Genomic DNA, 26,419 nt, shown 5'->3' with positions numbered 1-26,419 from the left:
GTTTCTTTTTGCCTGCTAAAACTGATCATAAAAAAGGGTGCTGCCTTCAATAGGTGAGGATTAAAAAGAGTCAGGGGACATCAATGGTGAGGTTTTATATCTGATTTTGGACCACTTTCATAAAAGAGAACAGTAATTGGCCCCCAGGATGGAGGGCTCAGCTCCCCAGGCTCTTCTGTATACTTATTCCAGCAGATGAGATTTTGCCAAATTGTCACAAGGGCCTGAAGAGCTGACTCTCTCCCACCTAGTTTCAGTAGAGGGTCTGTTTGTGAGTTCTCCATTTGGAAAGTATATTCTCAAAAAGACCTGTACTGGGAGATGGGTGCAGGAATGGGTAAAATGCAATTTCCACTCTTCATGGAGAAGCTGGTACTATCTATCTCAGGATGCTGGAGAGATTGAATGAGATTGTACAAGATAAGAAATTCGAACAGTGTCCGTTACAGTCTCTTCTTGTTGTAGAATAGATGTTTGTGCCCTTTCACAATTCACATTGGAAGATCTGATGCCCCTATGGTGGTATTAACAGGTAGAGACTTTGGGAGGTGGCTGGGTAATGAGGATGGGATTCTTGTAGTGGGATTAGTGTTCTTGTAAGAATAGACCAAAGAATTCTATTTTCTGTATCACAGAGGATAAAGCAAGATGATGTCTGTGAGTGAGAAAGAGAGGGTCCAAATGGTTGGTACCTAGATTGGACTTCCTAGACTCCAAAATCATGAGAAAAAAAATCTGCTATTTAAGCTACTGTGTTTATGGGATCTTGTTTTAGCAACTTGAGATAAGATATCCTGAAATGATTGTTAGGTGATATTTTTATTATTCTTTGGAGCTGAACTTAAGTCTGACTATGAAAAGGAAGGAAACCACCTAAAAGTTTTGGCAGGCAAACTGGACTCTGTCCTTACCAACTCAGAATCCCAGGAGTATGGATGGAGCAATGACATCAGCAGATATTGGAGCATGGCATGGTACATCGTATCATGGTGCTCGGAAATGCTCAGCCTACTTATTAAATCTATTACAGGTCAGAGATCAATTAGAGGCCACATTGACAAAACTATTTGTTTATTCACTCATTTTATTGTTCACCTCTGCATGGACTAAACATCTACTGAGTGCTTCCTCATACCAGGTACATAGACACAGACATTCATACACTGGTTTGGGGTTAGAAATGGTCATTAGGGAGTTCTCTAATACAGAACTTAACTCTTTCAATTTTGGGTCTGTGATGGAAGCACCAATCTTCCTCTGACACCCCCTCAGTCATGTGAAATATACACCTCACTGGTAGGAGGTTGCTTTAAAAAGAGGAACAAGACCACAACGCTTAGAAAAAAAATTCTGTAAGTACCCAATTTATTCAGAAAACAATACAATTTAAACATTTATGACTCTTTTTCAGTCTTACATTTTTTTTAAACCATCATTCCCAAAATGTTATGCATTTGGTTGACATGTATTTGCAAGATTAGGATCTATAATTATAACTCTGGAAATTGTACAAGACATTTGATTTGCTTCATTAATTACTACTGTCCCCCCTCCCCCCCGAAAACCCTATCCCAACAAAATGTTTCTTTTCCTTTGGATGTACTTCACCATTTTTCTGACCAAAACTAAGTTTCATTTGTGCTTTTTTTTTGTAGCGTATAAAACATTTGTCCATTTCTCCAAGAGATGATCAGAAAAGCAAAAACAAGTCATTGTTTTGGTCCAAGACTACCTTAGATTCAGACCAAACACTCCTGCCCTACATAGTCATTTCTACTCATGGAGGTTACACTCAGAAGTGAGAAACGAGGCAAAAAGATGCCCCAACACTGAGCTCAAAGATCAAGTGAGTAGAACAGAAATCTGGGGAGCCATGTTGCTATTTGGCATGGACAAGATTCCATTCAAGATCCAAGGAAGAATCTTGGGAAATCATTTCTAGGAACCAGAACCATCCATGCAGTGAGCTGTGGTGCCTCTTTTAGCCAAGCAGGAGCAAGCCAGAAGGAGCGCTCCTTAGTCTGGGTTGAGGAAGAGGTGTGACTATAAAGCAGTGAGACTGATGTGAGGTGTTCAGCTTCTGGAATCAGTCTCATTACTTTCTAGCCTCGCCTCAGAGATGGGCCAGCCCTCTGTGCTACTGGCAGGGAAGAGGTGCCCTTGGCAAGCAGGCTAAGAGCTGCCCTGTTTGGGGTGATCTCTATTGTGAAAGCCTCCAAGTTCAGAACCTCACTGGTCCTTGTGCAGTGCAAGGAATGCATTAGCATTATGTGGGACCTTGTGAGACATGCAGAACCTCAGGCCCTGAATTAAAAAGCTCTTTTAGAAGAAGATTCCCAGGGAATTTGTGTATACGGTAGTGTGTAAACATGGGCACTGGGCTAAATGACCCAGATCCACTTCAAAAAGGCTACCTCTAGGTAGGTAAATTTATTTAGTAGAGAGGCCATTCTCAGCAGGGAGGGATTATAGATAACAACTGCAAAAACAGTGTAGGATTATTTTTATTATTATTTTAAACATGCAAAATACAGTCCATGCATCTGCCATTTGGAAAAGTCTCTCATCCTATGGGAGATTAAGCCAAATATGTTTTGGCTATCAACATTCAAGAAATGTTTCAAAATGCTTTACAGTGTAAAGATAATAAGAAATTTAGCAAAATTTCAACAAACCGGTATAAAAATGGATACATATACCATTTTAGTTCAAGGCAACATGCTGTAAAGAGTATGTTATGACTGTATTTCATTGTAAAAAGTCTTTAACAATACAGATCAGGCCTTGGGGGCTACACATGCAAAACGAAACAAAAAAAAGTCAGTTAGTTAAAAATCACCGAAACGTGCTATCTTTAAATGTATGTTATTGTTATTTTTTTTTAAGTACAGGAATAGAAGTAGTAAATATTAGAGAACAGTGCTTCAGAACTCTGTAAAAGTTTGGAATTCATGGTGCCAGTGTCCTGGAAGACTCATACACTTCCGATGAACACTTTGGTTTAATCCCTTTGCCGTTGTAATAGTCCACGACTTGATTTGGGACTTCAGCCAACACACTCTTTGCAAGGGCAGCTGGCGATGCCTGCAGGGAAAAGGAAATGACCGTGACTTGAAGCAGATGCAGACTCTGACTCAAAGATCTGAGCCCTGCTCTCAGCCGCTAGTCTCACTCCCTAGGTCACCCAGCCATTTGTCCACTCAACGTCCTTGTTCTGGGTCTGCAAATATAAATTCACATCTGAAGATGAATTTTTCTGCAGGTTTTTATTTTCTTTAAACTTTCACTCAGTTTTAAACATGTTCCAGGCACTATGCCAGAAGCAGTGGAACTACCAAAAGAGTAGAAATCATGTTAGGGGACTCAGCATGGCCAAACTGAACAATTCTTACAAGGTAACATGCTGTAAATGCCACTCACCAGCAACAGATATCGCATTACACTGATGCTTCCTATCAGTGTAGATGCTTAGAATGAAGCCAGTACTCCTGAATGTAGACCAGTATTTTAACAAGATGCCCTGGTGATTCCTACTGAAATCTGAGGTGTACTGTTATAGAAAGTCACAAACAGTGTGAGACAAAGTGATCTTAGAAGCATACCTCCAAGAGGAAATAATATTTCACTTGGGCATATATTTAAAACTCAAGGAAGGGAGAGGGGAGGGGCATTTGATGATTCTAAAGACAGTAAGGCATCTGATGGCATTGAAGAAAGGAGTTCATGCTTGTGTGTGTGTGTGTGTGTGTGTGTGTGTGTGTGTGTGTGTGTGTGTGTGTATAAGTTGGGCATGGATGGTATGGGGAGTTGGTTCTGTAGTCATTTAGTTAGAAAATTAGTTTGGAGTCAGGATCTTGAATGTCCCTGTAGTACTGATTCCGCAGCAGAGAATGGTTGAGGTCAAGTACATGGTTGGACCTTGGAGTCATAGAGAGCTGGACCTGACTCCTGGGTCTGACCTTTAGTACTGACTGCACAAGCCCTGGGCAAGCAGTTTCAATAGTCTGAGCCTCAATAATTGCTTTTGAAGGAATTGGGAGGTTGACCAGTTCACAAATACTTGCAATTCCCAAGGAAGGAGAGCTGCCCTAAGGGCCCGGGGACCATGTTTCTAATCTTCTCTTTCTCAAACCATTCAACACTAGCCCCAATCTCAGAAGCAAAACAAAAAGGAAACAGAAGCCACTCTGCATAACAGAGTATGAAAATAAGATATCTGAAAGATCATGCTGAGTTTTGAACCCTAATGGTCTGAAGGTATTGCAGCGAATCTGGCCTTCAGACACTTTTTTACTTTACAAATGATTGGTTGGGCTTAGACCATGGTCCATGCATACACGGGGGCAGAAGCAAAATTCATCTCCAACATCCCCCCTGGTTAGAAAGCCTAGAAGGCCAAAATTGACTTGATTTCCTAGCTTTCCCTATATCTAGGGATGGCCATGTGACCCAATTTTGCCCTATAGATATAAGGAGAAATTTCCTAGATGAATTTTTAGAAGTCTTTACTTCCTGCTTGCAGGAGGCAGACCTGGTTGGCTCCATTTTCCTCTTCCTTTTTCCTTGAATGAGACTGTGATTCCTGCTAATGGCCCTTTTATCATCATGAGGAACCATCAAAGGAGCCTATAAAGGGCTGATTTTCACACTACTGAATCAATCAAGAAAGGAGTTGTCTGAGTCACAATCCCTAACATGTAGTTACCTAAGAATAAGTTTGCTCACTCCTCATCAAACAAGTTCCTTTGTGCAACCTTCAGTTACAGAAAGTCATAACTGGTCAGAATTCGAAGAACAGGTGGTGCCCAGCCTTAGTTGATATAATCACAACACAATCTCTATACCCAACTCTCAGGGAATGTCTTAGGAGAGGAGCTGGAAAGATTATAAGAATCAGTGGAGCTGGGAGGTGGTGGTGCATGCCTTTAATCCCAGCATTAGGGAGGCAGAGGCAGGCAGATCTCTATGAGTTAGAGACCAGCCTGGTCTACAGAGTGAGATCCAGGACAGGCACAAAAGCTACACAGAGAAACTCTGTCTCAAAAACAAAACAAAACAAAAGAACCAGTGGACCAGAGGGTCTGCTGACACAGTGTCTTTTATATATGAGAGGGGAACTGTACTACTTAAATCTCAACAATATGGTCACCTAAACAGGAGCTGAAGGTCAATGCCAATTGACAAGCCAATGAACAGGGGTGATCTCAGAAGGTCCTGTCCCTAGATGAAGAACTACAGGCAATTAATGGCTGTTGAGAGAAGGACAATTGATTGTCTCCAGGGATGATCTCCCCAGTAGGTTATGCAATCCCATGTGGTCTGCCCTGAATACATGTACACAGATACTAGAGATTGAACTCAGGTCCTAATGTCTGCACGACAAGCCCTTTATGGATGAGTCATGTCTCCAGCCCCAATTTTAATGAATCTGAATGCAAATTTCCACATGTGGTTAGTGGCACTAGTGCATTAGAAAGGACTGTTCCTAAGGGAGCTCCCCTCCCCCCGCTTGCATATTTGTGCTGGTGCGTGCACATAGGTGTAGGAACAAGAGTTGGATGGGGAAAAAAAAGCCAAAAACACAAAATCCGTTGTCAATAACAGACAGTATACACTAACCATTTCCATGAATTGGGCATGGTACCTAAACTCCCCCTTCTAGCATCCAATGTGTCTGTAGCATTTGCCTTATCTTACAGAAAGTCGGTGTCACTGAGAGGTTAAATAAGCTGCCCAGAGCCACACAGCTCAAAGCATGTGCTTTAAAGCACTGTGTTACCGTGTAGAGCAGCAAAAGAGAGGCAACTCATGGGTTACTGATATGTGTGAAATATCCGCTCCTCATCTCCCTTTTATTTATGGCTTATTGAATTCTGAGTAGATTAGTTGGGATAATGAAATACTTTTCAAAATCTAATTTGGAATCCATGAAGATAAGGTAGGTGAAAATGTTCCCAGTGCTCTGCCGGTGTCACCCCAGAGAGGCTGGGAGTGCACAGCACACAGCACGTGAGGGACACCATGTCCTTGTCCTGGTTGGGGGCAATTCTCTCATGGGACAATTCCCTTGTTTCCAATCCCCCTTCAGTCCCTGTCAAAAATCCTCCATTTTTTTCTGCCAATGCCTAGCTTAAGCTGTAAGTCTTTCCCCATGAGTATGTCTCTCTCTGAAGTCATTTGAAGGGTGTAAGACCTATGAGCTGCGGGCCACATGGAGCTGCATTCAGGTGACACACAAGCACGAGGACCTGAATTTGGGTCCCCAGCACTCACATAAACATCTGGGTATACGTACTCCTGTGCATTTCTAATTGAAGTGCTGGGGCTGTGGTGTTGGGGGGGGGACAACAAGCAGGTCCTTGGGGTTCATTGGTGTCAGGTCATTGAGCTTGGGTTCAGTCAGAGACTCTTATCTCAAAAAATAAGTTGGGAAGTGCTAGAGGCAAGTCCCTGAGGTCAATGCCTGGACTCCATAGACACTTACATACCTACTTACGTATATATGCACATATGTATACATACAAACATATAACACACACACACACACACACACACACACACACACACACACACACACACACTGGGCACAATTGTAACTTATCCTCATCCACCCATGGGTTGCTTAGCATGTGGATTTTCTGCTGATATGCTTGTCTTAAATATGCAAGTCTCTAGAAAATTCTCCAAAGCCTGGACTCATGCTTTATTAACTCACTGGGGTCCCAGTGTGCAGGGGGCAGAGGACCCCTGAGTGTGTGAAGTCCTGAGTCAATGTGCATTGTTGACATGGGTATGGCTATGTAAAGGATTCCAATGCCGCAGTCCCATGGGAATGGCAAAGCCTTCCCCAGGGAAGGCTCAGAGGAATGGCGAAGCCTTCCTCAGGTATGAAGGAGGATGTTGATAGTGTGTACAGAAAATGCCCACCATAGCTCCCCGCACCATATTTACAGCCTGCAGTCTGCACCCTACTGAGGCGGCCTCTACCTTGATTACCTAAACCTATCTTCTTGTTTAGTTGCTTCAGGAGCACCGCGGCTTCCACCAGAGAGCCAAGTCCAACCCACCCCAACTTCTCTATGTGTCTCTGTCTGTCTGTCTGTCTTTTCTTTGTTCCCTTGTCAGGCTTCTCTGGGAGCCATGCTGGATGAGGAGCCAATGTGCCTGGTGTGTGCCTGGGATAGTAAATACTCCATGAATCTGAGGATTAGTAGGAGGCTCGATAGAGGTTAACACCTTTCATGGCTTGATGACATTGCTCTTGTGTGTGTCATCTGATGGGGAGTGTGATGGTTAATGTCAACTTGGTGGTGGTGCATCTACTTTTATTTGGCCTGTGCGTGGAAGGCCAGTAAAGTCTTTAAGAACAGCCTTCCCTCTGCCTCAGACACATCTGGAAGCAGAGAGTGTCACTTGACACAGATGCAGCAAATTGTGCCTGCCCCAGCATACCCATCCATGAGAAAAATGCAAGGCCTTTCTGATGCCACACTTTGCTGTCCACGGCAGACAACTTGAGAGCTTGGGGAGCCTTGGGGACTTTTCTTTAGAAACTTTCTCCATGGGTAAGTGGAAGACGGGATGGATGCTGAGGCAGTTACTCTTCCTCCACAGCAATGACCCGAGATCTCGTGGTGAGATCAGCCTTTGCTGCTACTTGAAAATGCCCTCTACACTCAGCTCTGCAGCAGGGCATTGATTTCCTGCCTGCTCAATGATTTTAATTACACTGTGTCCCTCTTTAAAAAGAGAATAGTGATCACACTGCCTTATGAAAATGGCTAGATTCAGGGAGCTCTGGAGTGCACAGTCCCTTCCCTCAGAGGTTAGACACGTCATGGTATCTAGGGTTCAGCTAAGGCTGTGTGGCAGTTGCTAGATCTGAATGACCACTGGAAGGCTGTCACAGAAAGACAGAGGTGCAGGCAGCCCTGCCTGGAGAGCACAGGAGAATATCTCTGTTGTTGAGATTGCTAGTACTAGCGTGGCTGAGGTCCCAGAGCCAGCCTAAATTATATTTGGTGTGCTTGGACACAGCTGAGAAACTGGCTGTGAAGAATGTTGCAAATTCATGTGAGTGAGTCTTTGGAGCAGAATGGCTTTTACAAATAAGCATCCAGTGGGGAAGGGGGGACGACACTACATTGGATGGTATGGCACTGTGTCTCCCTCTCTCTGAACTCAATAGCAACGGAGCCCCACATAGGGAGGGATTGCTGTGGAAGCTAACAGGAATGTTTCCAGAAGGGGCGCACACACATCTGTGCTTTCATGGTACAGGTGACAAAGGAGAAACTATAGAGGACACTGAAGACTTGGGGTAGTTCCTTCTGCTAGGAGCGCATACCTGGCTCCTCCCTTTGGAATGGTGGCAGTAAGCAGCAGAGCAGAATCCAGGGCTGTAGTGAAAAGCAGGGGCTGGGGATATGCTCTACTATTGGCAATGTTTACAAGGGCCTACGAATTAAAGGATACAGGAGACTCTCTGTGGCCATCTACAATACTTTCATGGTCTCCTAGACATAGTTTGGGCATCTCTGAACCGAAGGAAGACTTCATGTTGGCTACCTCAGCTTTGTTAGGGGTGGGGTTTGTGGAAATTCCAATGTACTTCTGCATCTAAGGACTTAATCATTATCCCTGAATTGGAGGTGTGGGTAGAGTGTTATGAGAACTTTCTCAACATCACACTAGAGAATTATCTAGAGCAGTGGTTCTCAACCTGTAGGTCATGACCTCTTTGGGGTTGTCAAACAACCTTTTCATAGGTGTTGCCTAATACCATTGGAAAACACAGATATTTACATTATGATTCATAACAGTAGCAAAATTCCGGTTATGAAGTAGCAATGAAGATAATTTTATGGTTGAGGGTCACCACATGAGGAACTGAATTAAAGGGTCACAACTTTAGAAAGGTTGAGAACCACTGATCTAGAGGGTTTGTTCCAGCCAATTGGGAAATATGACTCCGCTTTACTGTTTAATATGGATAATAACCCAGAACTGTACAAACCAAGGCTATGGGTGATTTCTCTCTAGCAGAGAAGTGATTCAAAGACTATAAGCTTGCATGTTCTTGATCATGAACCAGTCTGCTTTGACAAGCTTATTCCAGTATTTTCTCCCCTAACCAACCACATTACACTACCTTTATATTCATTATTACTTAGCTTTATCATCTTGTTCCTGAGTGAGCAGACTAAATCACCAATGCTGTTCACTGTACAGAGATGACTTAAGCGTCTATCCTTCTGCAAACAACAGACAGGCAATCTTCTGACAGGTAGGGCCAGGCTAAATTTCAACTTATCCTTGCTCCTTTTTCAGGTATCCCTGAGCAAGCTGCCCAACTGCCTGTGGCAACCCTGAAGGAACCAGAGAGGTCCTAAACTTCATGAGTGAAGACAAGCATTTGCAAAATTTTGGCAATATAGTCACCTCGACTTCTTATCTATAACTCAATATATGCTCCTTTCCACCAAATAGTTATGATCTGTGTATCCCTTCGATAGCATTTGTTCAGCCTAGACAGGGTCTGCTGATACTGCTTCAAGAATAACAGGTCACTACTAACATTGATGGACATGAGGGAGATGTGAGGATGCCCCCATGATGTCTATGCATACGTGTTTGAAGTTCCGGAAGGGCACAAACTGGACGATGTCTCGAAGGACAGGCTCTCCCTTGGGTGACCTTAGAATTCCATCATCGCCATCCAGCATCTGCATGTCACTGAAGTCAGCGTTGCCCACTCCCACGATGATGACTGACATGGGGAGGTGGGAGGCATGGACAATGGCCTCCCGGGTGTCAGCCATGTCTGTGATGACACCATCTGTCAGGATCAGCAGGATGAAGTATTGCTTCAGGAGTCAGATGACAGGTGAAGATGAGGGACGAGGTGGGGGAGAAAATGACAATACAGTATCAGATAAATATCTATATCAAGGTGGCCTCCTTGCAGAGCGACCATAGCAGGAGGGACAATAGACATTTTTGTTTCTTTAACTTTTTTATTAAGAAAAATGTAATGCAAAAACATAATAGCCTGGACACTTCTGTGGGCTCATTACTGGGCACCAACAATTATCAGCATATGGTCAATCTTGCTTTATTTATTGTCCACACTTACCTACTTAGCATTATTTTTTAAGCATTTTCCATATATTACAGCATTTCCATACATAACATGCATAAAGATAAAATTTTACTAATAAAAATAATATCCTATATGTGAAACTAAAATTAAGAACCCAACCCATTGAACAAAAAAGACAGGCTGTTTGTGTTTTCTGTACACAAAGCTTCTTGAGTCAGTCCCTGATGACTCACATTTCAAAATGTAGGATTCTTTCCTTAAAAGCTCTCCAAAGTAGATTCCAAGCCACCCTCCACCAATCCCAAAAGTTCTGTCTCCTTTAATATTTATTTGTTTTTATCCATCGCTTTGGTTACTATCCCAAATAGGCTGGTGGTTTTGTCTTGGGATGACAGTTCTGTCTACACTCCTGGACTGTCAAACCCTGAGCTTCGCCAGGTCTGCTAACCCTCACATCAACTTCACTTTAGTTTACCCTGTTCACAAACAACCCAGAACTGCTCATCATTCATCAACACTCCACTTAGGACACTGCGTCTTCCAGGGTCTATCTGCTAGATGATCTCCCATCCTTCCAGTCTATCTGTTCTCCCTGTCTTCCTATTGACTTTAGAAACACCTCAAGACCCTCATTGCCTCCATATCTTTCCAGGTTCTCAGCTAATACGTATCTGATCTGGGCTTCAGGTCAACAACAGACACGTTTGGAGCCTCTGTATGGTAGTCCTAAAGGCTTAAGGTCATGATGAATGGAGGCACAGCAATTGCAGCTTAATTATAATAATAATAATCTTTCTGATTATTACAGAGCTCAGGGTAGGTAGAAAGCAGGAGACTGGGAGTCAGGAGAGCTGCCTTCCAAGCCTTATTCTGTGAGACCTGGAATATTCTATATGTGTTGGTCTCAGCTTCTTCGTTTCTCAAAAGACGAGAAATATTATGTATGGTCTCCTTCAGCTTGAGGATCTTTGGACATCTACAGCTGTGCTGTCCACCGTAGTAGTTACCAACCTCATGAAAATACTGAGCCTTTCAAATGTGGCCAGAGTAAGAGAGGAGCTGAATTTTAAATAAAAAAAATAGTTACCCAATTCAGCTATTGAACATTTTTTAAAGTATGCTTAGAACAAATCAAATTGAAGAATTGCTACTTTTCATCTGTCAATTTATAATAGCTAAATAAAGATCAAAGGTTTGTGATAACTCAGCACCCAAATTGAGATGCTATTAAATGTAAAATACAAATATTTTAAAGTTTAGTAGACAAACCCAAAGTATTTCATTCATAATTTTATATGAATCAGATGCTAAAATGACAATATATTGGCTAGTTGGGATTTCATTATTCATAAAGAACATTAAAATGGATCTCCTCGTTTCTTTTTACTTTTTAAATGTGGTTACTACAGCATTTAAAATTGTATCTAGAACTTATATTGCATTTCCTTTGGACTATGATGCTGGAAAGCTGTCCTAGGAGAGGGGCAGGGTTGGTCATGTGTCAATATGATGGTTTTCCCAGTACGAATGTGAAAGGCATCCTGGTCCTTGATTTGCAGCTTCCCTGTTCCCTCTCCATGTGGAGAGGCTGCCATAGGGTCAGTTGAGATGGGGATTAGAGAAAAAACTCTGTACCCGCCAGTGCATGCAGACCCACTTGGAAGTGAGTGTGGGTGTTGTCCATCATAAGCACACTGCTGGCTTCACTGTGAGATGGGGGGAAGAGGTTTAGAGAGATGAAACACAGGTCAAACCCAAGAGAACTTTCCTCACAGTCTCCGCAATATTCCCAATTAGGTATTAGCTCATTGGTCAGGCATGTGAAGTCTTGGGTTTGGTCTGTGCATTACAAAGACTAGTACATGAACAAGAATGAACATAAACAAGCTAACTCCCAATAGCAACAAAAGTTAAGAACTCTCTGGAGTCAAAAGAGTGTGAACAATCTAGAATCTATTTCTTCCAGGCTTAATGTATGAACCTTAATAAGCTACAGATGACTGTATTGAACCAGATGGAAATTTCCAAATAAAGCTGTCACAACACCTCATTCCTAAGTCAGGCCGGGAAAGTGCTTGTGTATGAAATATCATCATCTATGAATATACCTGAGGTCTATGGAGGGACATTTTTACCCCGGGAGAATTCTACAATATCAAAGAGAAAAATCCTATTGCAAGATCCCCTGATACATTTTGCAGGAGGGGTTTAAACTCATGCCCTTAGTTAGTAATAACAAGGGACTCCAGACCACAGTGTCCTACAACAGGCGATACCCCTAGAGAAAGGATAAATCACCCACACAGCCAAGAGGGGTCAATTACCCGCTTGTTTGTTTTTGTTTTAGTTTTGTAGAGGCGTCTTACATGTGGTGGTTCTGTGTTTTGACTATCTCATTCTCTTTAAGAGCAGACTCACCTGGCCCTGGGGTTGTGAGTGATGGCTATGACCTCATGTTGGCTTGTATTAGCACAGAGTCCACATCTGTCTCTGTGCTGGTAGCCCTTTATTTTTGTAGGCTCTAATATCCCAGGGGGATTGAAAGCATCTACTCTTAAAATTAAGCTGCAAGAATTCTAGAGACTGCTCTGATATTCTTATCAACAAAGGAGAGGAGACAGGCTTTCTCAGTTCCCCTTGCCCAGTTTTGGCAACAATGTGTTGTTAGCTTCATTTTAAAAAAAAATCTATTTTGGGGGCTGGAGAGACAGAACTTATTATCTCAGGATGGCCTTGAACATACTATGCAGCTGAGGATGACCTTCAACTTCTAGTCCTCTGTCTCCACTCCGTGAATACTGGTGTTATGGGTGTCCTCCACCAGACCTACTTTATGTGGTTCTAGGGATTGAGCCCAGGGCTCTGTGCATGATAGCTAAGCACTCTGACAACTGAGTTATGCTGCCAACCCCTTAATTATGTTTTCAAACGATCAGTCTTCTTTCTGCACGAAGCACAGATGCACTGGGGAAAGATGTACAGAATTCACTTAGAATTTGCTTTGGTCTAAGTGAAAACAGTTGTTGGCCCAGAACAGACAGTAGCCACAAATGTACCAAGAAGTAGTAATACTTGGGATATAATTTGAAGATAGACTAGTGTCATAACTTGATCAGTTGGATGCGGGAGTGTGTTAGCAGGATTTCAAGATGGCACCCAATCAGCCTCACTCCCTAGTTAATGTCCTTTTGTTTTCTTTCCTCACACTGAGTTGGAATGGTCCGTGTAATCAGCAGGGTATGATGAGACAATAGAGAGAGACTTTTGTGGTAATTTGAGTTACCATTACTCTTTCTTTGTCTTCAAATTATGTCACTGACCAGAAACCAGCAACTACATGGCAGGGCATGTGGCCAAGACATCTTATTAGCAGATTTTTCACCCTGGCCACCCTTTAAAGGACCTCATCCCCGGCCAGTATCTTAACTGCAACCTTGGGAGACCTAATCCAGGGTCACACAGCGAGCTCTGCATGCATCTCTGATCCACAGAAAATGTGGAGGCAATGAAGGTTTATTGTGGTTTTAACTTAAGGCTGTGTGTCATTCAGGACCAGGAAATGAGGAAAAGAAAAGATAGGAGTTAAGCCACGGAACCCAGATTACTTCAAAGTCATAGCTTAAGCAATGATTGCATGATGGTAGTGTAGAGCCTGGGAAGAGAGGAATGCTGGGAAGAAAGGCCCATTGGGCTTGTAGGGAGGAACTGGTGGGAGGAGAGAGTTTGAAGGAGAAAACTAGGTTGATGGAGACAACCAAGGACTCTGATTTGGACCCTGCCTTTGTGTTATTCAGCATCCAGATGAAAATAATGATAAACAGTTGAATGATGAATTTGAAGTTCAGAGGCAAGTTGGGTTAATGATACATAATGAGAATCATAGCATTCAGGAGGTATATGAGGCCACAACCGTGAACAAGATCACCCCAGACAGAGAGCAGAGGAGATTTAGCATTGAGAAGTGAGGAGGAGGAGAAGAAGGAGGCAAGTGGGGAGGAGGGAGAGGAAGAAGCAGAAATAGAGGCCAACAGAGTGGTCAGTGAGACAAGAGGATGGAATGTCTAACTTTGACAAGTGTAGTCTTCAGAGGGATGCTGGTGAAGAAACTCCCACAGGTTTGTGGGGAGGAACTAGTGGGAGGCCAGATTGAGACAAGCAAAGCCGCTTGCTTTCAATGAATTTGCTGCACAGAGTTCTAACTCTAGGGACAGTTGCTGAAGGGCACAGTAGGGCCAAGGAGGCACAGCTCTGGATTAGATGGGAGATACCACAGGAATGTCTACATAAGGGAGGGAGGGAGGATGCAGGACAGAATCGTCACATCTGGTTCAGTCTCTGGATAACCAAGAGAAGATGTGTTCCAGTGCACAAAAGTAGTGGTTGACATTTGGTAGAAATGTGGTCCTCAATCCAGCCTAAGACAAGGGAACACAGGTGCAGTGTGAGGAGGTCAGGGGGATTATTGCAAGATAAGGCTCGAATGTGATCTTCTTTATGCAAATGTGGCATCCTGGAAACCACACTTCAGTTACACAGAGCTTTCAGACAGCTGTAGTGTCTACTCCATCTGAAAAACATCATAACACTAGATGGAAATATGCTGACATCATTGAATAACACACAAGAAAGGTAATGTAAATTTACTTCTAACATGTCAAAGGAAAGGCTCCAATTTTGTTTTGGCTTTGTAGCTGTGGTTTGCGTTTTTTCCTAAAAAATAAAAAACAAAGCAACAAATGAACAAAACAACCCAAACAACTGAAGCAAATATTTGTTGTGGTATTTTGTATTACTGTACTTCATCACCATGAGGTTGAATCATCATTTTTTTTATGGTGTGTGTGTGTGTGTGTGTGTGTGTGTGTGTGTGTTTCATTGGAATGTGAGGGTGCATGCACTCATGTGCACACATGTGGGTGGAGGTCAGAGCAGAATATTGGGTATCTTCCCCTGCCACTCGCCACTTAATCTTGTCTTGAGAGAGAGTCTCTCACTGACATGGAAGTTCAAGGTTTCAGCTAGGCTAGGTGGCCAGACAAGTCCAGGTATCAGCATGGCTCCACTCCCAAGTCAGTGCTGGGTTTGTAGGCATGCACAACCACGCCTGGATTTTTGTATAGGTGCTGTGGGTTCAAATCCCCTTTCCTGTGGTTACATAGCAAGCACTCTTCTACACTGGGTGTTTCCCCAGCCCTTCAACTATTGCTTTATTTATTTTAGTCTGGCTATACTGGAGGACAAGCTTGGTTTTGGACTTAGGTTTTCTTTCCTGGGACAGGCGCTAAGTCTGACCGAACTCAGTGAACATAGTGACTTCCACTATTGAGTGCCTGTGTTCAGGCAAAGGGGCAGACATGCGTGTCAACACTGAGCTTCTTCACATTCTTGCAGATTGGGGTTTAAATAACTCCATTGTTTCTCAGATGAATAGATTGAAGATAGGGAAATTAAGGCATTTAGAAAAATTAGAATTGGAACTCCAGCAGAATTCCACTTTTCTGGCTCAGTCTTCACCAGTGCTGACCTGCCTGCCTGCCCCCACCCCCTGGATTCTGCTCCCCCAAGACTCACTCTGCTGCCCAACCCCTTCCACCTCCTCCTCCTCCTCCTCCTCGTGGTCAGCCTTTCCCCACAGCTCCAGCAGACTCCACGGGCCCAGACACAGTCCACACTAATTGGAAGAACAGGTGAGTGACCTCCCTCCCAGCTGAGCTGCCCTACTCCCAGACCCTGACCCCCAGGGCACATCCTGTGGCCCTCCTCCTTGCCCACAGCCCCAATAGCTTTACCAGAGGCCAGGCTGGCCCTAGGGACCCCAGGTAATACACCACTCACTGCCCACTTACATTCCTTAATGCCTTGCCCAACAACCTCAGACTACACCCCTCCCCTGGCTCCATATTCTGGTCTATAACTTTGGAAGAAGACTTAGGACTTACTGGAGGCCAGGCTGGTGTTAGGGACCCCAGGTAAGACACCACCCACTGCCTACTAATATTCCTTAAAGCCAGCCCAACAACCCTAGACTGCACCCTCTCTGCTGGGCTCCATATTCTGGTCTACAACTTCTGAAGAAGAACACTTTACTGGAAGCCAGGCAAAATCTAGGAACCCAAGGCCCCTAAATCCCCAGTGGAGACACCCTACTGGCCTGAAGACTGGCCAGTCATCAGAACCCTTGGCCACTTAGGCCAGAAGACGAAAGAAAAAACAGAAACCAAGGGACAAAACACCCATTCAACAAAGACAAAAGCAAAAATCAATACCTAAACCTATAATCATCCCAAATCCAGATGCCTAAGCACCAGTGTAAGACCATAATCAATAACAGAAAGGGCAATGTGGCACAACCAGAACCTAGCTATCCAATGACAGCAAGATTTGAATAATCCAAATACAGCTGAAGTACAAGATATAAAATAAATGATAATAAACTAATAAAAATAAATACTAAATCAACTTCAAAACAAAAGAAAACTAGAATTGATTGTCAGACTATAATGGGTGTCATGACCAAATCCTAATGAGGTAAGATAAATCCCCAGTAGAGGTGACCTGTCTTTCTCCTTACCGAAGCCTCCTTGGTGTTGGTCTCCTCCGAAGCTGACTTGGCAACCTTCTGAATGATGGGAGCAATGTTGGTGGGCCCATAAAGCTGGAGCTTGGGAAGGCAGCTCTGGTAGGCTTCCACAACTCCTTGGATTCCTAAAGTGAGATTTGAGAAATCATCACTTCCATAGTCCCTTCAAATGGATTTGCCTACTCACAAAAATAAAACATTAACATTGTCCAAACAGTTCTCATCCATATCACACGTAGGTTATTTTTTCTTTTTATTTGTTTTTCTCTCAAGCAATACATCCCAACTGCAATTTCCCCTCCCTCCACTCCTTCCAGTTCTCTGCCCACCCTGTTCCCTCTCCCCAAGATCCACTCTTTCTCTGTTTCCCTTTAGAAAAGACAGGCTTCCAGGGATATCAACCAAACACAGCATAACAGGATATAATGAGACCAGGCACAAACACTCATATCAAGGCTGGGTGGGGCAACCTAGTAGGAGGAAAAGGCTCCCAGGAATAGGCAAAAGAGTCAGAGGCATCCACTCCCACAAAACCCCAAGGTAACAGGCACAGGGTATAGAGACATGTAGGTTCTTAAGGCAAAAGAGAGTACTAGGTCAGTGTATTGTTGCCTTCCCTCCCCCAATGAAATCAAATCACAGAGTCAAGTCAAAAGCAACTGTTTCCTCAAACTTTGCCCCACTTAAGCCTTTATTAGATCACCATAGTTTAAGGAGGCAGAAACAGCACCCATTTTATAGATGAAGTAGAAGCTTAGAGAAATTACACAATCTGCCCCAGGTCCCAGAAAAAATAAGTTGCAGACTTAGTATATAAAATCAGCTCTTTGAATTGAAAGAACCACTAAGTAAGTTGGCTTTAGGGTCTGTTTTTTTTTTTCTTTAATTTTTTATTTATTTATTTTTTGATCATGTTGCTGATTTTAAAGTAAATATGACCTGGGTTGCCTGTAACTGTCATGTGCACATGTGACCATCTCTCCAGATATTACCCTCCTTGAAGGCAAGAATCATGACTCACTCACTTCTGTATTCCCCCAAAGAACTTGTAGCCATGTTGAGAACACACCAAGTGTGTCGTAAACAAGCAAACAGTCAAATGCTCACAGGTGGGGAGTTATGATAGAACCGATGTCAATCACTCCTTTAAAGAAGGGCATTCACCCTGAGGTTGCATGAGTTCAGGAAATAGAAAAAGGCTGGGATTCTTCTGGGAGAGGTAGCTCTGCCCACACTGTTATTCAAATGTGGTGGGTTTTGACCATGTTTCACATTACAGTTTGGCCCCCAGAAGACCGTTATAAGTAAATTGCCATTATAAATCCATTTTATTCACATGGATGCTGTTGGTGCCTGTGTGACTTTTGCTTTCTCATGCTTCAGCTCATCCTTCTATCCTTCTTGGTACCAAAGCAGCACACTGCTCTTGATTTTGACCATAGGGATTCACAGAAGTCACTGCTGAAGTTGCTCTCTGTAGTCATCATACACTGCAAATCAGCTTGGGGACACTTTGGACAAGCAAGTTCTGTTCTGCCTTGCACTGGTTCCCAACCTTATTGAAAACACTCCACCCACCTTCGCCAGCCTGAAACACCAGTGCCTGTCATCCCAAAGGTAGATGCCAAATCATTTCACAGCGTGGAGCAGAAGCAGAGTGATGCCAAATAGGAGCTCCATCTTTCTTTTGGCACACAACCCTTTGCCTAAGATAAGGAAGTTTGATTTCCTTTCCAAAATTATCAGGCAGTTGAATTTCAAGTGTGTGAAATGATAAGCACCAGAGTAGGTACTGCAGTCTCCTGTGGTGGGAAACCACCTTACTGTTTTGTGGCAGAGTCTCCCTGAACTGCAAGCTCAGGCTTTCAGCTGGGTTGGGATGTCTGGAGACTAGAGGAACCTAAACCATAATAAACTTGGGTTGAGTGATGGGGAAGGAATACTAGGATAATATAGATCATGTCTTTGTGGTTACTATGTTCAGATCCAATGCCATTGATATCATAGTCTTGGACACTAAATACCAAGTTTGTGAAAGAATTCAGAACGTTCACCCTTCACTACATCTCAACTAACTATTGTGTAGCCCACTTCTTCCTCAATAAGGAAGAGGAGAGAAACATGGACATTTATTCTCTAAAAATGTCTGCCTTCCCAGTCTCCAAGGCACCCGGCTGTTTGTAACTTATTTGAAAGCGGAATGTATGATAATTATCGCTGTTCTCTCAGCGTCATTATCTTGTGAAATCGTGTAGGTATTTCTGGCCAGGAGGAAACAAAGTAACATGGGCCAGACCAACTCTTCAAGCCTTTGAGCTCTTTCTTGCACAAAACCATGAAGATATTTGTTCAAAATCACCTTGGTCAGTGTGCTGGAAATGTCATGTGATTTCTGGGTTTTTCTCTTTCCTGAGAGGAAACTCAGGAAAAGTTGAGAAGCTCTTGGTCCATCATGGGCCATTCTCCCATTTGAAAAATTAAAATGAATTTTTTAATCAACCCCTTAACTAAAGTTGATTGATTAACTTTAGTTTGGCTAGAGGCGCCCAGGATTTTACTGAAAGCTTAAGCTTTCCCTGCATTCTGTGTCTTCAGGGTGCATTGCCCCACTCTATAACATAGCCCTCCGTTCCCTGTGGAGCAGTGTGCTTATTTGGAGTCCCAGGGCCCATTTCTGTGCTGTGGACACTCACACCTGATCTGCTGCCCTAGTAGAAAGAAACCAAACCTGGAGAGGTGCACAGCGTCAGGCTCTGAGGCGCTGGCTTTCTTCCCTGTTATGACTTACCTGCACACTCTGGGTTGTCCTCATTAAAGTTGATTGCAAAGTCATGAGAGACCTAGACACCGATTAAAATTTTAAAAGAGGAAGAAAGGGGAATTACAATTTGAATCCAGTAAGGAGGCACAGGGGTTGGGGGGAGGAAGGCTTAGGGTTTGCAAACAAATGGCATCACATTCATTGTGAGTTAAGCAGCAGGTACAATTTTAAGGCATTATACAATCAACCTGAGGTGGAGGGTGAATCCTCAGCTCCCTGTGGAGCTGAGGTGACAGGAAGATTTTCTAGAATCAGATCAATGCTAGCAGGAGGGGAAAGTAAAGCATATAAAAAAGAAAGAAAGAAAAAAAAGGTAACTACAGACCATTTCTAGATTCAGCTGGCCCCAGACTGAAGGGTTAAAGTTGAATGAGCTTTTACTTGTATCCACTTATTTAAAAAAATAAGAACTCAATTAACTGAAGCTGACTGATAGACGTGGTATCACTCATAGAGGCACTGGCTAAGCTGTTGACATTTAAGGATCGTTCTGATACACAGAATTACAGTGCAGGGGCATCTTCATGTACACACAGGTGAAACAGAATGCCTTCTACTGCTGAAAAAATGAATAAAGTGATATAGCCTGTAATCTTCCATCACAAACTCCCCTGCCTGGCAGTGCCTAAGCATAAGGCTAGATGATACACGGATTGCTCTTTTCTTCCCCCTAAAATCTGATAAAAGAAATAGGATATTCTAGCATCTGGACAGTCTTATTAAATCACTTGGAATTTCATGGAAAATTCCATTTCAAAGGTATTTCTGACCATTGAGTCTCTTGAGTACTGAAAAATAGGTCACCTCATTAAAAGACAGATACCTCCTTTCTGAGTGGGAGGTCACAGGTGAAACAGCTGGTGTGTACCCACCGTCCCTTTATCCTCTGCAGATTCCAGGCAAGTTGGCTAATTGCCAGATGCCCTACTTGATTTATTTATCTCAAGTTTTTTTTTTTTTTTTTTTTTTACCTCAAAAGATCTTCCTTTGTCTACCCAAGTTATACTAAACACACTGGCATTGGCAATCCTTAGGGAGATCTGAAAGGACAGTTTGAACCCCTGGAATGCAATGGTTTGGGCTGTATTCTCAGTCTCTCACCATATTGACAGTGAGTTAAACCAAAGAACCCTGTAACTGGACCCTTAAATACATACCCAGAACACCACGAACTTGTTTTTTCGTTCATTTGTTTTTGCCAAAGGCAGGCTCTAACAAGCATCTTGCACTCTTGGGCCACCATAGTTACAAAGGAAGCATGAGCAAGATTGCTGAGATGAAATTCCACAGCGCAGTACAAGATCCTACCTCTGCTCACTCACCGTGTACTCTGGGGGTATCCTGGCACCAAACCCAAAAGCTGGGAACATTTTGTCACTGAAATGAAATAGGAAAGAAGCTGCTTTATTTATCCATCTAAGAAGAGAGAGAAACACAAGCCTGCTTAACCTCACTAGGACATGTGGCCAAGCCAAGCGCTGACTCATACAATAGCATGGATGATCAAAATGAAGAAATAGTTCTTACTGTTCACTGCTCATTAGTGTGTAGTCTCTTCCCTTAAGGTTTTGTTTTTTTAACTGAACTTGATAGCCAAGAGTAAAATGGACCTGGAATTTGCACATATCCTACCCCCTAATTGTGATTTTCTGTTTCCTTGGAATAGTGAGTGATGAGGAATTTGGCAACTCCAATCATTGGCTGAATTAGGATCTTCCATATACATAATTTAAAATTATTTTTGAAGCAAGAGATGATTATTCCTTTTTTTTCATGTAGGCAGACACCTTGAAGAGAAGTACCACTCAAGACGATGCTGCTGATTAGAGCCAGGATTCAAACACAGACAACCCAGAATCTCAGGAGGTATCAAAAGGCCCAGGGGAGCTTGGTAGGCTGCTACCTGACAAAGTATGGTTTTCTTTATAGGATTCACTGTGCCCTCCACCTTAAGCATATACACAAGCAACAAGTTATTTGCATGTCTTTTCTTACTTCCTGAACTCAAAGGGACCATGTGTTTTGTGTTAAGATCTTTTTTGTTTATATGTTTCTTAGGCAGGGCCTCACTGTATAGACCAGACTGGCCTAGAAATTGCAATGTGGTCTAGACTGGCTTCTAACACATGGCAGTCCTCTAGCTTCAGCCTTCTAAGTGTTGTGGACACGTGCCATGGAACCCAGGTGTATTGATCTCTTACATTCCCACTGCCATCCGACCCTGACTGCCCTGAACTCTCACCCCCATCATTATATTCTGCATTGACTGGCTGCTCAATAAGTAGCCAATGATGGATAATCCACGCATTTAAGTCAATAAGACATGGCTGTATGCAGCACATCTACCCTTTGTTTGTCTTGCTCTCTTCTATAATCACTAGAATTCATTACTAGTTCAGGTGTGTTGTATCTTAACTCTAACTGCACTGCACTCTAGTTAAGAGGAAGGGAGGCATTAACATTTATTGACACATGGGCTAGCACTATCCTAGGTGCTGTATTATACTTACATACTACCTATTCTACTTATTCTAATCTTAGGAAGACAGAGTGAATGTTACCACCAGAAAGGATTATGGAATTCCCAAGCCCATGATTTTCTAATTATCAATATAATGTAATAACTATATGTAATATTAAACATCTACTAGCAATTCCAGAACCTAGATCCCTGAGTAGGCAACAAGCAAGACCTTTCTTAAGCAAATTGTTTGCTGTAGTGGTGCTATGAAATATTGGTCTTGGGAGAAGGCATGGCCTTCTCGTGCCAAGTACCTTTGCTTGTTTTCTCTCCTAGGAAGAACACAACTGAGATTTGTTCTTGCATTTTTCAGTTCTTCTTAGATTTAGTCAAGGGCAAAGAAGGAATTCAGAGTAGGGTTCATTCCATCCTCTGTAGGAAAAGGACATTCAGCCTGGGCCAAAGCTCCACTTTCTGAAAAGTTACTTCAAGAAAATCAAACTAACAAAGCCAGATTTTCTTCCGTCTCTTCCTGATTTAGAAGCTGTTAGCAACTCATGACAGCTTTGACAAAACCTTCCAACACACAGTCAATTCCACACAGGTGGGGCGATAGATCTAGACAAGCCAGTGTTCTCTAAAGTGAAGGTTGAAATCCTTCATTAAACCACAAACTCCCTCGTCTCCTCATAGCTGTGTCCAGCCAGGCTCTGTTGTACATTGCATCTAGCACATAATAGAGAAAGTATTATTGCTAATAAATAAGAGACTCACCTAGCTTATAGAGGATTAGTCACAGCTCTAAGGAGAAAAAAATACTCCTGGTCCTTGGAAAGATTGAAAGACTTTGCCTCAGAACTTCCTCATTAGCCCAAGAAAACAAAACAAAACAAAAACCCAGTGGTAGGCAAGGGAGGATCTTGGGGGCTAAGTTAGAAGACTTTCTTGTGAGGGGAGCATGGGTCCCGGATCTTCCACAGCAGGGATTCTTCAAGAGTCAGAACCAGAAGCCTGGGAGGCATCACATCCTTTACTTTCTTCTTTGATGAGTTTTTTCTCTCTTTTTTTTGGGGGGGGGGGCATGGTGTGTGTGTGTGTGTGTGTGTGTGTGTGTGTGTATCTAATACTGTATCTACTTCCAATCACTAACCCAGTACCCAGTGCTTTAATGATATTCCTTTTATACCTGCTAAACCACCCTTGGGGATTTGAGGTTTGCTGAGCTTCATGCACTGTTATGTAATTGAGTTTCAAGAGCAAGATGGTAGGAAAACACCTCACCTACAAGGAGAATAATTAATGCTCCAGAAGGCCTGAATTCTCTGAAGTCAGCCACCATAAAGCTTCTACTTAATAAACATAACTGAAGAAAAAATTCCAAGCCTGGCACAATAGATTTAAAGTCCATTCCTCCTGTTTAAAAATAAAACCAGTCAGAAAGGAGTCTTATGCAATGACTAAGGGAAGAAAGTTGAACAAAAGAAATCTTTAATATGAGAACACTTCAAAGAAGTCAGATCTGGATCCACCTGGTACTGAGCCAAAGGGCTATTAGCAACTGTTACGAGAAAAACACAGGCAAACACTGCCCACCTGGAAATTTCAGAAATATACTATCACACTGGGAAAGGCTACATTTCTTACTGTCGGAGTAAAACAAAAAACACAACAGAAGGCCTCGTGTCCTTCCATGCTGACATATCAGTTGTCTTTAGTTTCATAGGAAATGGTCATGCCCAATATCCAAATATCTCCTGGTGGGAAATTTGATTTTAAGCACATTTTTCACTTTCTCCATTAAGGAAACACAGGGCCAAAGCAAGACATTAATACACATCAAGGGATGCATATTACATGCTAATGTACATGCCACTGGAGGTCAACTCAAACAAGATGGCCCTTGGCGGTTTGATGAAGACAATTTTCCACACAGGTATCTTAAGACTGAGGTCCATGGATAGAAATGCAAGAGTGTTCTGGGGACATAAGAGTATGGTTTTCTGAGATCCACCTGGTAGACTCAGTCCAGGCAGGTCCAGTCCCCTCCTCCCAGACTGAGCCAAGCGTCCCTGCATAAGCCCCAAGTTTCAAACAGCCAACTGATGCAATGAGCACAGGACCCGGTCCCACTGCCCAGATGCCTCCCAAACAGATCAAGCCAATCAACTGTCTCACCTATTCAGAGGGCCTGATCCAGTTGGGGGCCCCTCAGCCTTTGGTTCATAGTTCATGTGTTTCCATTTGTTTGGCTATTTGTCCCTGTGTTTTATCCAACCTTGGTTTCAACAATTCTCGCTCATATAAACCCTCCTCTTTCTCGCTAATTAGACTCCCGGAGCTCCACCCAGGGTCGATCTCAGTCCTCCTCTGGGGAGGCTTTGCCCTGAAGGAGGTGGGAATGGGGGGTGGGCTGGGGGGAAGGGGAGGGGGGCAGGAGGGGGGAGAACAAGAGAATCCGTGGCTGATATGTAGAACTGAATGGTATTGTAAAATAAAATAAAAGGGAAAAATATAAAATAAAGAAATGACTATGCTCAAAAAAAAAAAAAAAAAAAAAAGAGCATGGCTTTCTTATTAGAAAGGGAAATCAGCATTCAATTCTTCTATTTCCACATATATCCTCTGCTGAATTTGATCTGAGAGCATCTGTGATGGTGAGGCCTGGTTGTATTCACACCTTTCCTTTCACAATTGCTCTTTTCTTTACCTCTTCTGAGTCTTAGCCTTCATGCTGCATTGCTTCAGAGAACACAAACTGAATTATCAAGTAAAGGAACTATTCTACAGGATTCAGCACCAAGTACCGAGTACCAAGATTCAATTACCAAATACAACATTCAAACGTCAAGTAAAGGACATTTTCTCCAAAGTTCAGTAGGAACCAAATCTTCTGCAACTCAGGTCATTGTCAATTTTCACTTTAAAAATTGGTTGTGGGTGTAGCTAAGTTGTAGAAGATCTACCCATCACGTAGATGACTTTGGGTTCAATCTCTAGCGCCATGTAAAAGAAAGAATTTAGGATGTGTTATTGTTAGTTGTTAAGTCATTAAAATAGTTTTTGGGAGCTGGCAAGATGTCTCAGTGGGTAAAGGTGCTTGACACCGAGCCTGACGACTGGAGCTTGATCTATCCCTGGGACACACATGGTGGAAGCAGAGAATCAACACCTGGTATCTGTCCTCCAACCTCCACATGTGTACCATGGCACAAATATCTGAATAATATTTAAAGATTTATTCTCTTTTTAATAATCTGTAAGTGTGTTTGTTTGTATGTGGGCATGTGCATGTGAGTGCAGGTGCCTGGGGAGGCCAGAAGAGGGAGAACTCCTCGAGCTAGAGTTAGGGGTGCCATGAGCCTCCTGATGGGAGTTCTGCGAACCAAACTTTGGTCTTCTGCAAGAGCAGTATGTGCTCTTAATTGCTGAGCCATCGCTCCAGACTCCATCCCCTAAATAGTTTTCTATTAAAAACTATTATGAGAACTTGAGGGGGGGTTATATCATTGAAAGAACTGAGCAATAGTGTAGGTTAAATCCTACTTTCACATATTTGTTTATAAGAACAAATTTCTTAGTGTTTATGCTGACAAAGTAAAAAATGGGTTAGAATTGATGCCAGATTCTGCATTTGAGCAATAGGTAGCCCTTATCCATAGATATATAAACAAACTGGACCCCCCATACACACACTGTTTTGTTGAGAGCTGATTTCTAAAACCTTTGTACTTCTTTTATACAATAATTAAAGTCTGAAATTCTTAACATATGAATACTTTTTAGATCAATAATATTCAAATTATAACTGTTACAAAAATTCAATCCAGAGATATTTTTAGAATAGTTTGAATCTCTTCATAATGAATCATTTTTAGACTTTAAAAATTCCATGCATGCAATATCCTTGTTTCCCTTACAGACATGTATGATACAATGATCATCAAAATAACTTCAAACTAAGTTTATGATGAGACATTGAGTCCTAGAGTAGGGATTCAGAAGGTGAAGTGTCTGGTATGCACAAAGCTCTGGTTGATCCTCCCAAACACCACATCAAAAGCGTGTTGGTTTTAAAAATGATACACTGGAACCAAATTCTATGGAGGGAAACAGAAACCCAGTTGGTGAAGAAGCAAAATTCTCATTTGAAACTGAAGAGCTGGTTCAGGTATATTTGTAAAAAAAAAAAAAAAAAAAAAAAAAAAAGAAAGAAAGAAAGAGAGAAAGAAAGAAAAGAGAAAAAAAGGCCAATAGTCAATTTGCATGGCATTTAGATTCTGTCAGGCAGTTACAAGAGTTACATGAGAGTTTATTTTTAAATGCCCATATTTATAACACTCTAGAACTTCCAATTCTTATCACTATTTAAACCTACGACGAAGAAAGATGTTTTCAATGAAATAATGTGTGAAGGCTGCATATTTTTACAGAATCCTTTCAGAAGCAAATGAGCAA

The 26,419-nt window shown here is 42.5% G+C and overlaps 1 protein-coding gene across 2 annotated transcripts in view; it reads right to left on the bottom strand.

The window, feature by feature from the left end:
* Positions 1-1,076: 1,076 nt before the first annotated feature.
* The window catches only part of Cpne4 (copine 4), a 488,025-nt gene continuing 462,682 nt past the window's right edge, over positions 1,077-26,419 (bottom strand). Inside the window, exons 12-16 of one of the 2 annotated variants that reach the window (XM_006983614.4) lie at positions 20,826-20,880; positions 19,471-19,522; positions 16,674-16,807; positions 9,630-9,866; positions 1,077-3,084 (exon numbers count right to left, since the gene is read on the bottom strand). In XM_006983614.4, the coding sequence (XP_006983676.1) occupies positions 2,950-3,084; positions 9,630-9,866; positions 16,674-16,807; positions 19,471-19,522; positions 20,826-20,880 (613 nt within the window). In that variant the 3' untranslated portion in view covers positions 1,077-2,949. The remainder of the gene's footprint in view (positions 3,085-9,629; positions 9,867-16,673; positions 16,808-19,470; positions 19,523-20,825; positions 20,881-26,419) is intronic. The other variant, XM_076576951.1, reaches the window with a different exon arrangement.

The sequence above is a fragment of the Peromyscus maniculatus genome, chromosome 7, assembly GCF_049852395.1.
Source record: "Peromyscus maniculatus bairdii isolate BWxNUB_F1_BW_parent chromosome 7, HU_Pman_BW_mat_3.1, whole genome shotgun sequence".
Classification (NCBI taxonomy): domain Eukaryota; kingdom Metazoa; phylum Chordata; class Mammalia; order Rodentia; family Cricetidae; genus Peromyscus; species Peromyscus maniculatus.
The sequence above is the reverse complement of the archived record's forward strand: the minus strand, read 5'-3'. Positions and strand labels throughout refer to the sequence as shown.